This window comes from Pempheris klunzingeri, chromosome 17, assembly GCF_042242105.1.
Source record: "Pempheris klunzingeri isolate RE-2024b chromosome 17, fPemKlu1.hap1, whole genome shotgun sequence".
NCBI classification, from domain to species: domain Eukaryota; kingdom Metazoa; phylum Chordata; class Actinopteri; order Acropomatiformes; family Pempheridae; genus Pempheris; species Pempheris klunzingeri.
The window spans coordinates 1,291,754-1,304,855 of NC_092028.1; the positions used below are offsets into that span (position 1 = coordinate 1,291,754).

The following is a 13,102-nucleotide window of genomic DNA, read 5'->3' on the forward strand; positions in this document are numbered from 1 at the left end:
AACTCCATAGACAGAAACAGTACTTCCACGTCGCAGATGATGGGAGTCGGCGGTCTACCACTGCCTCGATCGGTGACTCTAATGGTGTTATTGTGTTACTTTGGTGTCTTATGAAAAGGTCTGTTCACATCCAACACATCAGAGAGTGTTTCATTGCTTCGGCTCTACAGCACTTCAAAGGGAAGTGTTCTTGTTACTGCACTACATTTATTTGACCGGTTAGTTGCAGATCAGATTAGAGTTTATGAGACGAGCTCATAAAATATGATGCATCATCGTTGATTATCAAGCCACTAACTGGGCTCACAGAATGATATTCATTGACCTCAAGGGGTTGAAAACAGCCTCCAGTCAAAGACCTTCCATCGTTTTAATCTCTCAGGTCAGCTGCATCTTTGCTCCCAAAATGTGGTAACGACTGATTCAAGTTGGGGTTTGCTTCACAGCGACCCAGTGGTGATTCTGGAGTTTTTTACTTTACTTACTTTGAATTTTACTCAATATGTAAAATCAGTTAGCTACAGTAGATGAACTTCTTCTGAGTGATCAAACCAGCAGGAAGAGGAGGGATTTTTCTCAGCACTTTATTACCAACATTTCCACCGTTTTCTGACTAAATATCCCAGTTTTACACACGTTGTGACAGGATGTTTGGAGGCCGTCAGTCAGTCACCTCCTCTGTGGATTTGGAGGTTCTCTATGTTATCTCATCATTTGAATGAAGCTGCTTTGTTCAGCTCGTCTTCTTCTCTAAAAATGTCAAATTTTGCATCTCTGTAGAGATCGATAGAGACAGTCAGGAAACAAGTGAGGGGGGGTGACATGTAGCAAAGGAAGCAGATTCGACCCGAAGACCTCACTGGTCTGACTGGAACCTGCTGGAGAGTTTCTGGTCCATTTCACTGAGTCCAGTCCAGTCGGGGAAAGAGTCGCCACAGGTGAGGTTTCTGAAAGCAGCCTCATTTCTGTTGCCGTTGTTCCAGAGCAGCGAGGTCGGCGCTCAGCGTGACGACCATCATGAGGACGCTGTGGCTGCCGGGCAGAGTCGATCCGGCCACGTCACACCCATCGGCACCAAAGTGATCCAGGCGGACGTCCACACAGGTCAGATTCCACCTGAGGAGCAGCGCCTCGATGGACCAGTCAGCACTGACACAAGGGGGGGGGGGGGGAGTGGAAGAGGACAAGGGAGGAGGATGAGGAGTAATGGGAGGAGGAGAAAGAGAGGGGGGAGGGAGGAGGGAAAAGGAGAGGTGAGTGGGAGGAGGAAGAGGGGGGGAGAGGGAGCAAGAGGAGGGAGAAGGAGAAGGGAGGAAGGAGGGAGGGAGGAGAGGTGGGGGAGGAAAAGGGATGAGGAGTAGGGAGAGGGGAGGAAGAGGAAGATTACTTTGTGATAATTGCCTGTTGGAGTTTAACTGAAAACAGAAACTCTTGAGTGTCTCGTGTGAACAGACGGTGGCTGTGCTGCCGTCGTTGCCATGGATACGTGCTCACCTCCTCTCCTGGTACGTGGTCCAGAACTGAGCTCGGGGGTTTTTCCTCAGGAGGAAAGCGACGGTCACCAGGACGTCCTCGAAATCTGAAACGTGTCCACAAATGTCCAGTCAGTGGCCAAAAGTTAGCGGACACCAGGACACTGTGAGCCTGTTCGTCTTGGCTCACTCATCAGTCAGAAGGCCAGAAGCATCGCCCTGGAAACCACACGCCCTGGAAACCCCCTGTTTGAACCGCTTCCGCCTGAAGTCCACTACGAACAGTGAGGAACAGCTTCTACCCCAGAGCTGTGGCCTCCATCACACCCCTCCCCCCCCGTCTCCAGGAACTCATAACCAGGACGACCTCAGCAGCCTCTGAGCACAAAGAGGCCAAGCTTCACACACTGCACTACCTCTGCACAATCCCCTCACTGTATTCACTTTTTCTAATGCTGCCATTGCACTGCTCTGTATATATTGTAAATACTTTTACTAATTTTTGTACTTAGTTTTTTGTATTTATGTCTTGTTGGTGTGTTATATGGGAGAGGTCAGACGAAATCTCATTGTACTTTGCTGTATGATGACAATGAATCTGATTCTGACTATAGAGAAGTGTAAGAGCGCCCTCTGCTGGAGCAGACACCTAACTACTCCAGTTCAAACACCTCTTTACTGCCTGAATATTTCATTTGTCCCACAAAGCGATGGCCCTGGTGGACAAGCTAAGATACTGAGTTATTATTTGAGATGCTTTAGGACTCTGTTTTGAGAAAGTTCAGTGACTGTAAATCTTGTCATTCTATCAGAACCGACCTTGTGGCTCGTAGAAAACGTCAGAGCCCAAGATGACGTCCAGCTGGGGCAGCAGCACCAGGTCAGGTGAGATCTCCCCCCAGGTGAGACCCAGCACGAGGACGTCCTGCAGGCCGTTGGCCTCACAGCTGCGCCTGCAGTTCTGCAGACACAGGGGGGTCTTATCGCTGTCGGACAGGATCACCGTTGCACCGCACCGGGCAGCCACCACACCTGGCAGACTGACGCCTGCACCCAGCTGTGGACGGACAGACAGACAGACAGACAGACAGACGCCTCAGGTCGTCTACAGCTCTGTGGCTCAGATCCCAAACTGTGACACGACATGAGCTTCTTCTCACCTCCAGCACCGTCTTGTCTCTCAGCCGGTCCCTGCGGGTCCACAGGTACTGGGCCAGCACCACCGCACAAGGCCACACATACATCCCATACTGGGGGTCCAGAACCTGAGGATGAACACGGCAGCTCAGGTAAATGACACAGTAACAAAACGTGACCAGCGCTGCCAGTCTACCAGGGGTGTCTTCCCTGGGGTGTCACAGATGAAGGAGACTGGCTGAGGACATTAAAAACATCTGTATCATCCAAACCTGACATTTCTACACACTCTGCTCTGACTGGAGGCAATCCACTTATATTAGTTTAACTTTATGTAGAAGAACACTTGGACTGAAGACTAAATCTAAATGAACCATAGGTTAGAGGCATGCTGCTTATCGAAGATCAAATATCATTTTAATTAACACGTCTTTTTGTACTGGACGAGCCGAATTGAGGGGGGGGGGCTCTAACCTGTCCTACCTACCCGCTGCTCCTTCTTCTAACCGGTGCTTTTCATTTATACACACATAGTTACACTACTCACTAAAAGTTAGGGATATTCCACTTTCAGGTGAAATCTATGGAAAATGTAAAAAGTGAATGCTACAGTGATATTATATCATGAAAGTAGGACATTTAAGTAGAAGCATGCAATGGTAATTTCTTCATCTTAAACAATTTATTGAAAGAAAATCTACCAACAGTGGTAGGTAAACCACAACAAAACATTTTCAGTGTCTCAATAAATTGGGATGTGGCCAAAGGACGTCCACTCCTCTCCTTTCTGTGACTCTTCCAGTCTCTGTATCACTGTTCCAACCTCCTGATGACACTCTGTGACCCTCTAAGCTCAGTGAACACCTCCGTCTGAGGACTTCCTGTTTGAAGCCTCCAGTGTTGAGGTGCTGCTGATCAACTGTTAGGTGTCGTCTTGGTCTCATGATGTCAGAATGTGAACAGCAGGATGAGGAGGACTGTTTAAATACCAATTCTAACTGAAGCAGGAAATGTATTGGTGGATTCATGGATCAAACCTGTTGTGAATGTTGCTGTTAAGCTTCTTGTTAGAGAACAGCAGCTGGTGCAGAAAGTACTGAGACACTGAACAGTTGGACATGTGCATTCAAAGGTTTAGAGAAGGTCACATTAAGTTCACCTGGAAAGGTTAGAATGCATTTTAGGTTCATCCTGAAATTTCACCTGAAAGCTGAACATCCCTAACTTTTAGTGAGTAGTGTTTAATTAGCAGATTTTTTTCGGGCCTTTGCACCTTGATTCTCCAGCAGCAGGCCCACAGCTGGTTTACATCCTAAGGCTCACTAACAGCTGCTGTACCTGAGCTGTAATGACGCTCAAAGAGCCACACACACCTCGGGGATGCAGACAGTGAGGGACTCCGCGGGCTTTTTCTTCTTATCTTCAAACGTGAAAACCTTGTGAGCTATGCTGGGTGTTTCCGCTCCACTGTGGTCCATTGTCCTACTTGTTATCCTCCACACTACAGAGCTACGTCACCAGCTCTTACTCTCATTGCTTTTATTCCGATGAAACATTTACATTACACTGCTTTTACATCACGAACAGCCCAGGCACATGTCCACTTCCGCATCGGCCAAAACACATATGACGGATGGTTTGAGAGCCAATCAAATCCACGTAGCTGCCTGGCGGGAAGGCTTGTTTTACATTCCATCCAATCAGCGTTCTCCTTTTGCTGACGCTTTGGCCAATGAGCTTCCTTTTCATACCACGGGGGCGGGCGCTTCAGATGTCAATCAGTTACCTAAGCATTGTGTCGCCTTCCATCCAGCTAGCCTGCTAGCTTCTCCTGTCAGCTGTTTATCAAACTATCCTTCACGCAGGTTTTAAAATTTATAGACCCGAAGACGCGTGTGACACATTGGCAGGCTTGTGGGTTTGTCATCTAGGTGAATCAAATCGATCAGACCGCCAGACCAGCGCAGCTAGCCGGGTGCCAGCGCAGGCTAGTGAATGTGTTTGTGTGGTAGCCTCAGGTTAGCTCGTAGCTAGCTGAGCAGCGGTAACACACGCTTTCCTTTCAGGAGGAGGAATGAACCATAAGAGCAAGAAGAGGATTAAAGAGGCGAAACGGAGCGCCAGGCCCGAACTGAAGGACTCACTAGACTGGACCAAGCACGACTACCATGAGACCTTCGACCTGTCGCACCACACCGTGAAGGTAACTGTCAGTGCGCTGCCCGGAGCTAAGCTAACCGCAGCTAGCCGCAGCAGGAGTGCAGCTTGTCACGTAGACACCGAGCCGCTGCTACACCAGACTCCATAGACTTTTCTCCCACTTTAACAAGTACTTTAATAGCTGCTTATAGTCCTGTAATGGGCTGTGTATGTTTACATTATGACCCAACATCTAACCTTCAAATAGCCGAACAGTGTATTTAGGTTTTAGAAACGTGTTGTTTGAATGTAGTGGGTAAGACACACCCATATCATGTAGGAATTTTAACATAATAAAATGTGAAATAAAGCACTGTAATATGTATGAAAGTATTTCTCAATATAAGCATGTATAAACAACTGTAGCCCACAAGAGCAGTTTAGTATAGTAAAGTATTTAAACATGGGAGTATTTGATAATCCAGTATTGTGTTCTATCACACAGGTGAAGAGCAAAGGTTTTTTTTAAAGAAGCTGCAGTAATCAAGTTCAAAGTAAAGCATGCAAAAGTAATCCTCATTTTAGTCCATCAGCTTCTGTGTGCGACAGCCTGAAGCCAGTGTTGATGCGGTCTTAGTCCCATGCACACACAAGAAAAGTCCAGCTTTGGTCTGTTTGTTCTGATGAACAGTTACAACCCTGTGTGTGTGTGTGCGTGTGTGTGTGTGTGTGTGTGTGTGTGTGTGTGTGTGTGTGTGTGTGTGTGTGTGTGTGTGTGTGTGTGTGTGTGTGTGTGTGTGTGTGTGTGTGTGTGCGCGTGTGCGCGTGTGTGCGTGCAGCCAGCAGTTTTAATTTAATGAGGCAAATGTGAACTTGGTAGATATTCTAACAGCTGTAGGACATTTTTAGGTCTGTCTTAGTCACCTGTCTCAGTCAAGCGTCCACACAAACATGGAAACAGGCTTTAGTCGCTGGAAACATTCCTACTGTTCATACTGGACAATAAAAGATCCTCTCTTCAAGATCCTTTACTGCACGTAATGCAAATCCATACTCTTACGTTTATCTGAAGATATTATGAGGCTTAATCAAGTAGAGATCATCCAGAATTAGTAAATCTGGAGAGTAAATGCTGACATTTCTTTTAGTTATTTTTTTTAAACCTGGGCCATATTTTGGGTTCAAGATGATACAAAAACTGTAGGAATTAGTCCAGTAGATCGCCTTAGCCGGCAGCCGAACAGTGACAGGACTCCAGTGGCTGTAATTTAATCCTTCAATCAAACTACTGTACAGCCACTAAAAGAGCTTGTTTGATCCACTGACAGGCTCAGAGTGTTATTCTAAGTGTGTGACAGCATCATGGAAAGGATCCCTACAGAGAGAGACCTGGAAGATCCTTTTGGTTTAACCACAAACAGCACACACACCAGACTACATTCACTAAAACAGGGATTTTATATTGATGGACACAGGAGCTGCTGGTCTATTGCTGCCTTGACTGGTTGTCTGTTTGCATCTTTGTTTTCTACAGAAATATTATGTTGGATCCAAATGATCCCTTTTAAACACCAAAGTCACTCAACAAACTAACTGATTGAGGCAGAACAAGAGCAGCCACTCCCTTGTAAAATACCTATTTTAGTGAATGCAGTCTGGTGTGTTTGAAGAGAGTTATTAAGCCAAAAGGAAAACTTCAGATAAACTAAGGTGCGACCAGTCTGCAGGTCTGTTGTCTACAAAACAACAAGATGGAGATCTGCGGAGTCATGTAGGAGATGTAACATTAGGAAGCAAGCTGAGAAATAATCACAGCTGATGTGGTGTTGGGTTGCTCTGCTGCAGTCTGTGTGGGCGTGCCCTCAGGTTACCAAAGAGGTGTTTAAAACAACCTGTTCATCACAGCACTGACTGCATTCCTCAACACAAGAATGTGCTTCTCAAACACACACACACACACACACACACACACACACACACACACACACACACACACACACACACACACACACACACACACACACACACACACACACACACACACACACACACACACACACACACACACACACACACACACACACACACACACACACACACCCTGTGCCTTATGTCCTGATATCAGCCCCACTGTGTGTTTTGTCATTCCACAAAGATAAACCCAGATAAAAGATAAGTCCTTCTCTGAAGCTGTTTGCTAATCCAAACTAAGATGATGGCTGGGAAAGATCAGGAAATGTGTTCACAGCCTGGGGAACAGCTTAAACGTCTCTTATTGGACAGAATGTGCAGTTATCCCAGTCTTTGAGGGTTTTGGAAAGACTGTGCTGATCCCTGCTGTGTTACAGGACAGTGTTGAGCGCGTGGACACCCGCCATCTCAGTCCTGAAGAGTTCATCCAGCGCTACGAGCGGCCCTACAAGCCCGCCGTGCTGCTCAACTGCCAGGAGAACTGGCCCGCCCGGGAAAAATGGACCCTGGAGCGCCTCAAACGCAAATACCGCAACCAGAAGTTCAAGTGCGGGGAGGACAACGACGGATACTCTGTGAAGATGAAGATGAAGTACTACATGGAGTACCTGGAGACCAGCAAGGACGACAGCCCGCTCTACATCTTCGACAGCAGCTACGGTGAGCACGCCAAGCGCCGGAAGCTGCTGGAGGACTACCAGGTGCCGGTCTTCTTCAGGGACGACCTGTTCCAGTTCGCAGGAGAGAAGCGCAGACCACCGTACAGGTTTGATCTTTGTTTATTCCACCTGTCAGCCAGTCAGAGGGCCCCTGTGGAGCGATGGAGAGTTTATCTCGTGCCGGCACTCAGTGGTAAAGCAGAGTCCTGCCAGTGGTGTCGCACTGTTCCTCTGATCAACAGGTGGTGCTAACGTGCCAGCAAAGGTAAAGAAGGAGACTGCACTCCTCTGTTTCTCCCCCTGGTCCTCTGTGTCCTCATCCTGGTGTCTGAGTGACTGGTAGGTAGTAAAAGTGTTGGAACTGGGCTGCAACGTGATCCTTTACAGCAGCAGCTGCACCAGTGGAGGCTCTCTCTTCAAAGACTCCACTGACAACAACAGTGATCCTCCTCAGCGGGTTAGTTTGTGTTGTTGTCTCAAAGTCCTGAGTTCTGTGAGGTAAAATCACTGCTTTTGTCAGTGGACCTACTGTGATCAGGTGCAGTTGTCCCAAAGGATCACGTTGCAGCCATTGCAGCCCGTTTGGTGGCTGCTGGCTGAGGTGATCTACTGGACCAGTTCCAACACTTTTACTACCTACCAGTCACTCAGACACCAGGATGAGGACACAGAGGACCAGGGATGCACTTGTTAGAACTTAACCTGAGGTTTGGTGAGAAACACCAAGAACTCCACAGGGCTCCTTAAACTGTTCAACTCATTTCATTTGTCACTAATCTGGTGATTACTGTTGGTCCCTCTCCTTTAGTTTGGAATCCCTCACTCTAGGGAGGATTTATTGGAGTGTTTGGACACTGATGGATTGAAATAGTTTGTCAGGTATTAAATTCACCAGATGGACCAAAAACAGACGTTTGTGTTTGGTTCTTTTATCCTGACAGAAGACTTTAGACACAGAACTCACTAATGTTGACAGGAAATATAGGAAGGGAGCAGAAAATATTCACATTTTACAGAAATATTATTGATCAAAAGGGAAAAAATGAGGCGAGAGAACCTGGCGCCCAGAGACAAAGTAGTTACCTGTCAGACTTGTGATGTCACAGCTCACCTGGTTCGCCCTCCCAGGTGGTTCGTGATGGGCCCGGCCCGCTCCGGCACCGGCATCCACATCGACCCGCTGGGCACCAGCGCCTGGAACGCCCTGGTTCAGGGGCACAAGAGGTGGTGTCTGTTCCCCACCAACACCCCCCGCGAGCTCATCAAGGTGACCAGGGAGGAGGGCGGCAACCAGCAGGACGAGGCTATCACCTGGTTCAACGTGGTCTACCCCCGGACGCAGCAGCCCAACTGGCCCCCAGAGTTCACCCCCCTGGAGATCCTCCAGAGACCCGGGGAGACCGTGTTCGTGCCTGGTCAGTGAAGAAACGCCCTTCTTTTGTTAATCCATCAGATTATTCTCTGTCTGTGGCTCGTTTGAGGTGATCACCGTCGTCCTTTCACCTGATTAGAGTCCGCAGATGACGGCTGATCCTGCTAACAAGTGGCTCTGAGCTGAGTCCTCCAGGATTCAGTATCTGACCACTCTGATCAGTCAGATATTGATTAACCCAGAAGAACCCACAGGTGTCACACACCTTTTAGATATTCTGGAAATGTCCCTTTACAGCTTCCTCCTTGATTGTAACTCCAGAAGTCCCTCAGTGACAGCTACTGAGCTTCCTGGTGCAGTCATGTGACCCAGTGACCATTTCCAAGATGGCGGTCTGTCTGATTAACACCTGAGACACAGCCATCTGATTTTAAACAGCTTGTTTAGTCATTAAAAGAACAATTTACCAACTGTAGTCCTGCTCTAGATTATAATTGACCATGTTTTAGGAAAAAGTTGATATGAAACAGCTTTGAATAATAGTGCTGTGATATAAATTTAACATTTCAGATCTTGGACAGTCGGGGTAGTGTCTCAAAAGCAAGTTCAGAAATGTTGTGCTCCATTCAGTCTGTTTTATATCCCCCATGGTTTTACGTAAAGGAGAAAAGGGTTCTTATGGGTTAAACGTGTATCAGACACACTGAAATAACAGCTGTAGAACTCACAGATCCTTCTGGTTTATATCGCTCTCTGCACACACACCAGACTACATTCACTAAAATGCTGATTTTAGCTCACAGAACACAGGAGCTGCTGCTCTGCTGATGCCTGGACGGGTTAGACACTAAAGGTTATTTAGTGAGCTCCTCGATATGTAACGTTAGCTAAACTATCTGGTGTTTCTCATCCCCGTTACCACTAGTGGACAGTAACTAAGTACTAAAGCACCCAGTGCAGATCTGAGGTATTTCTAGTTTCTGCTACTTTCCACCTCCAAATCTGGAACTGCTGACCACACGTCCCTTCTCTGACAGCTTTAGTTTAGTGTTTACTTTGCTGATGCAGATTAACTACTCAAAGTACAGAATAATTACTACATAAACAGTCCTCAGGGGAAAACAAGATGTCGCTCTCTTGTTTGTATTCTGTACATCTGTACATTAAAAATCACTAAAATAATTCAGTTTGTTTAGTTTTCTACCTGGTCACCTTTGTCACTGCTCTACTGAGTCTGAGCCCTGATGGTCAGAAGTCACCCTGCAGCACCAGGACGCCGTACAGACCGCCCTCAGTGAGTCAGCACGCGGCCTAACACGGCAGCCGGTGTCAGTTCAGGCTGCTCCGTGTACCTGCGTGACCCAGATCCACCTAATGCTATCAGAACCGGATTAAACCCCGGATTTAGAGCTGACCTGTCAGACTGTGTAGATTAAACCACAGACGCCACGCCAACCTGGACTCCACGGGGTGACCTGGCAGTCACATGACAGCCCTGCCTGATGTCCCATCTCTTACAGTCACAGTCAAACCCAAGCACAGTGGGGCTCACAGATGTGTTCAGGCGTCATGTCTCAGCTCACCTGGACCTCCTCCTGTTATTCACCCAGCCTCCAGTTTTTAAAGACAAATAAGTCCAGGACTGAATTGTTGTGTCCCTGATGACCAACCAGCTGTGTGTTTAGTTTGATTTATTTTTTCTGATGTTAATGGTAACTAGCTGTGTGTCCACAGGCGGGTGGTGGCACGTGGTCCTCAACCTGGACACGACAATCGCCGTCACTCAGAACTTTGCCAGCACAACCAACTTCCCCATCGTGTGGCACAAAACTGTCCGAGGACGACCCAAACTCTCCAGGAAGTGGTATCGGTAAGGACTCGTCGCCGCTGCAGCCGCATCAGAAGCACACCGAGCAGACGGTTTCCAGGAGGGAGTGTGACGGCCTTTAGCAGCACACACCAAAGATTAGACTCATCCCAGGACAGCTGCAAGTCTCCTAAGGCCTTAAAGGGACAGTCCGTAGTGCGGACAGCACAGACGCTAAGCGATGTGGACAGGGTGGTGGTGGGGGGGGGCAGGAAAATGGATTTTAGCCTGTGAAAAAAAGGCCCACCTTTAAAAACATCAGTCATCAGTGTTAGTGCTATATTTAGAATATTTTCACCACTTTACAACATCAGACAGCTGTTTAGAGGGGGAACAGATTCTGTTATATCCATCTCTGCTCTCTTCAGAGCCACCAGACTTCATTGACAAACACAGCTAGCTGGACTACTGGACTAGCTGCTGCGAATTAGTATTAGTTTGGATCTGAACCCTGTTCTGTGAGGTAGAATTACTGTACGATCAAGGCCCAGGTTTAAAAATGTGGGACATAGGATAATAATTGGAGCAACTGCACCCATCAAGATTAATAGAAATTGAAATTGCTGTTTTTTTCAATGGAGTTTGGTGGCTTTGAGGAGAGAGTCAGAGAGAGAGAGTCTGAACAGGGCTTTGTCCTCCCGTTTGTTTCAGCATTTTGAAGCAGGAGAGGCCGGACCTGGCAGTGCTGGCAGACAAGGTGGACCTGCAGGAGTCGACGGGCATCGCATCAGACAGCTCCAGCGACTCTTCATCCTCCTCCTCCTCCAGCTCGTCGGACTCTGACTCCGATGTATGTGCTGATTGAAATCACTACCATTCGTCAGTCAGAAATAATGTCTATGTGAATTTTGAATTTATTGTTGTTAAAAATAGCTGGTAGGTTCTAAAAGTATATCACCTTAGCTGGCAATAAGGAGCAGGCACCTGATCGCAGTAGGCCCACTAAAAGTGCTTGTTTTAGCCACTGATTGTTATTGTACACCAGACTCCATTGACAAAAATGGGAATATTACCTCTCAGAACACAGGATGTTACTGGTCACTGCAGCCTGGATCAGTTAGTTTGTTTGTGTTATCATGTGACTTTGGTGTTTTAAAGGGATAGTTTGGATCCAACACAATCATACATTAATGCTAACAAACGTCCTGATGGAGGCAGCAGCTCCTGTGTCCTGTTCTCTAAAGTCCCTGTTTTAGTGAATGCAGTCTGGTGTGTGTGCTGTTTGTGGTTAAACCAAAAGGATCTTCCAGGTCTCTCTCTGTAGGGATCCTTTCCATGATGCTGTCACACACTTAGAATAACACTCTGAGCCTGTCAGTGGATCAAACAAGCTCTTTTAGTGGACCTACTGTGATCAGTGCCAGCTAAGGTGATCTACTAGACCAGTTTTGTACCTACTAGTCATTTCAAACCTGAAATATGTACAAATGGGGCCCAGGTTTAAAACTTGTGGACTTGAACTGATAATGTTCACTGAGGAGCAGCAGATGAAGGAATAAGACCTCATGTTCTGTGTGGGATATATGAGTTGTGTTGACAGTTGGGTCTGAACTCACTGTTACGTCCCTGCTTGTATAAATCTCTGCTGTCAGGTTCACACATGCTGGTGTGACCGATCTCTGTAACATAATACACATGTCAAATGCTGTAACGCAGCGGCTGTACACTTTGTCCCCTGCAGGCAGAGTCGGGCTCCGAGGGCGACGCCATGTCTCACCGCAGGAAGAAGAGACGGACCTGCGGGCTGACGGCCAACGGAGACACCAGCGGGCAGGACGACTGCGTCAGCAAGGAGAGGAGCTCGTCACGGTGACCTCCGGCCTCCGGCCGGCCTCCAGCGGTGACTCCTTCACTCACGAACACAGAAACAGCTGCTTCTAGTCTAGTTTAGGTCCAAGTCCGAACCCCTGAATGAAGGCCGTCTATAGGGAAAGGTGGCCGCCCGCCACTGGGAAGCGACTTGTAGATAAAGGAGGATCCACGGGGGCGTGGGCCTGCTGTGGGCCTGCTGGAGACCTGCCACCACTGTGCTTTTCAACACCAATCAATAGCTGTTTGTCTCTGTAGCTTCTGTAGAGTGAAGACATGGAGAGAAAGTCGAGCCAATCGCGGACCGGTGAGGGCTCTGGGGAGAACGGGGATTCTGGGAACTTTTTGTGGGCTTTAAAAGTCTCTGAGCTGCTCTCTGATGTGACAAATGAAGGGATGGGATTGTTTGTGGGGGTCGTGACACTTTCAGCCACCAGAGCGGATGAAAACAAACAGTTTGGGCTTTTTTAAAGGGCACTTCTGGACAGAATCACGCCGTCCACCACGAACAGCCACAAGTAGGAGCTCTGGAGTTGAAGCCAGGGTCCTATTTTTTACATAAATGACTAGTAGGTGAAAAAGGTTTCCGAAGACGGTCCAGTAGATCGCCTCAGTCACCTCAGAGAGTAAACCCTTATATCTCTCTCTTCAAAGCCACCAGACTTCATTGACAAAA

General features: G+C 47.7%; 2 protein-coding genes across 3 annotated transcripts; one reads left to right on the forward strand and one right to left on the reverse strand.

Annotated features, from left to right (window-relative positions):
• Positions 1 to 433: 433 nt before the first annotated feature.
• LOC139217145 (histone-arginine methyltransferase METTL23-like) lies at positions 434 to 4,142 on the reverse strand. 2 transcript variants are annotated; one of them, XR_011585595.1, is made up of 6 exons: positions 3,983 to 4,142; positions 2,633 to 2,737; positions 2,292 to 2,529; positions 1,495 to 1,579; positions 615 to 1,149; positions 434 to 535 (listed from the first exon to the last, which is right to left on the reverse strand). XR_011585595.1 is itself a non-coding variant. In XM_070848435.1 (5 exons), exons 1-5 carry the CDS (start codon positions 4,085 to 4,087, stop codon positions 960 to 962), a joined length of 723 nt encoding a protein of 240 aa, XP_070704536.1. In that variant the 5' UTR covers positions 4,088 to 4,142; the 3' UTR covers positions 571 to 959. The 2 variants fall into 2 exon arrangements, 1 of the variants encoding a protein (XP_070704536.1); XM_070848435.1 differs by lacking the exon at positions 434 to 535 and having other exon boundaries at positions 571 to 1,149.
• A 518-nt stretch (positions 4,143 to 4,660) lies between these two features.
• On the forward strand, positions 4,661 to 12,819 carry jmjd6 (jumonji domain containing 6, arginine demethylase and lysine hydroxylase). The gene is made up of 6 exons (XM_070848087.1): positions 4,661 to 4,812; positions 7,097 to 7,485; positions 8,507 to 8,793; positions 10,485 to 10,620; positions 11,269 to 11,407; positions 12,299 to 12,819. The coding sequence occupies exons 1-6, from the start codon at positions 4,684 to 4,686 to the stop codon at positions 12,428 to 12,430; spliced, it is 1,212 nt and encodes a 403-aa protein (XP_070704188.1). The 5' UTR covers positions 4,661 to 4,683; the 3' UTR covers positions 12,431 to 12,819.
• Positions 12,820 to 13,102: the final 283 nt, after the last annotated feature.

What these genes read in the sequence shown, in the direction of transcription:
- jmjd6 (XM_070848087.1), top strand. Translation starts at nt 4,684, where the DNA reads ATGAACCATAAGAGCAAGAAGAGGATTAAAGAGGCGAAACGGAGCGCC. An exon ending in TGTCGCACCACACCGTGAAG is followed by an intron (nt 4,813 to 7,096) that starts GTAACTGTCAGT and finishes GCTGTGTTACAG; the next exon opens with GACAGTGTTGAGCGCGTGGA. An exon ending in GGAGACCGTGTTCGTGCCTG is followed by an intron (nt 8,794 to 10,484) that starts GTCAGTGAAGAA and finishes GTGTGTCCACAG; the next exon opens with GCGGGTGGTGGCACGTGGTC.
- LOC139217145 (XM_070848435.1), bottom strand. Translation starts at nt 4,087, where the DNA reads ATGGACCACAGTGGAGCGGAAACACCCAGCATAGCTCACAAGGTTTTC. An exon ending in TCACTGTCTGCATCCCCGAG is followed by an intron (nt 2,738 to 3,982) that starts GTGTGTGTGGCT and finishes GTTCATCCTCAG; the next exon opens with GTTCTGGACCCCCAGTATGG. An exon ending in GAGACAAGACGGTGCTGGAG is followed by an intron (nt 2,530 to 2,632) that starts GTGAGAAGAAGC and finishes GTCCGTCCACAG; the next exon opens with CTGGGTGCAGGCGTCAGTCT.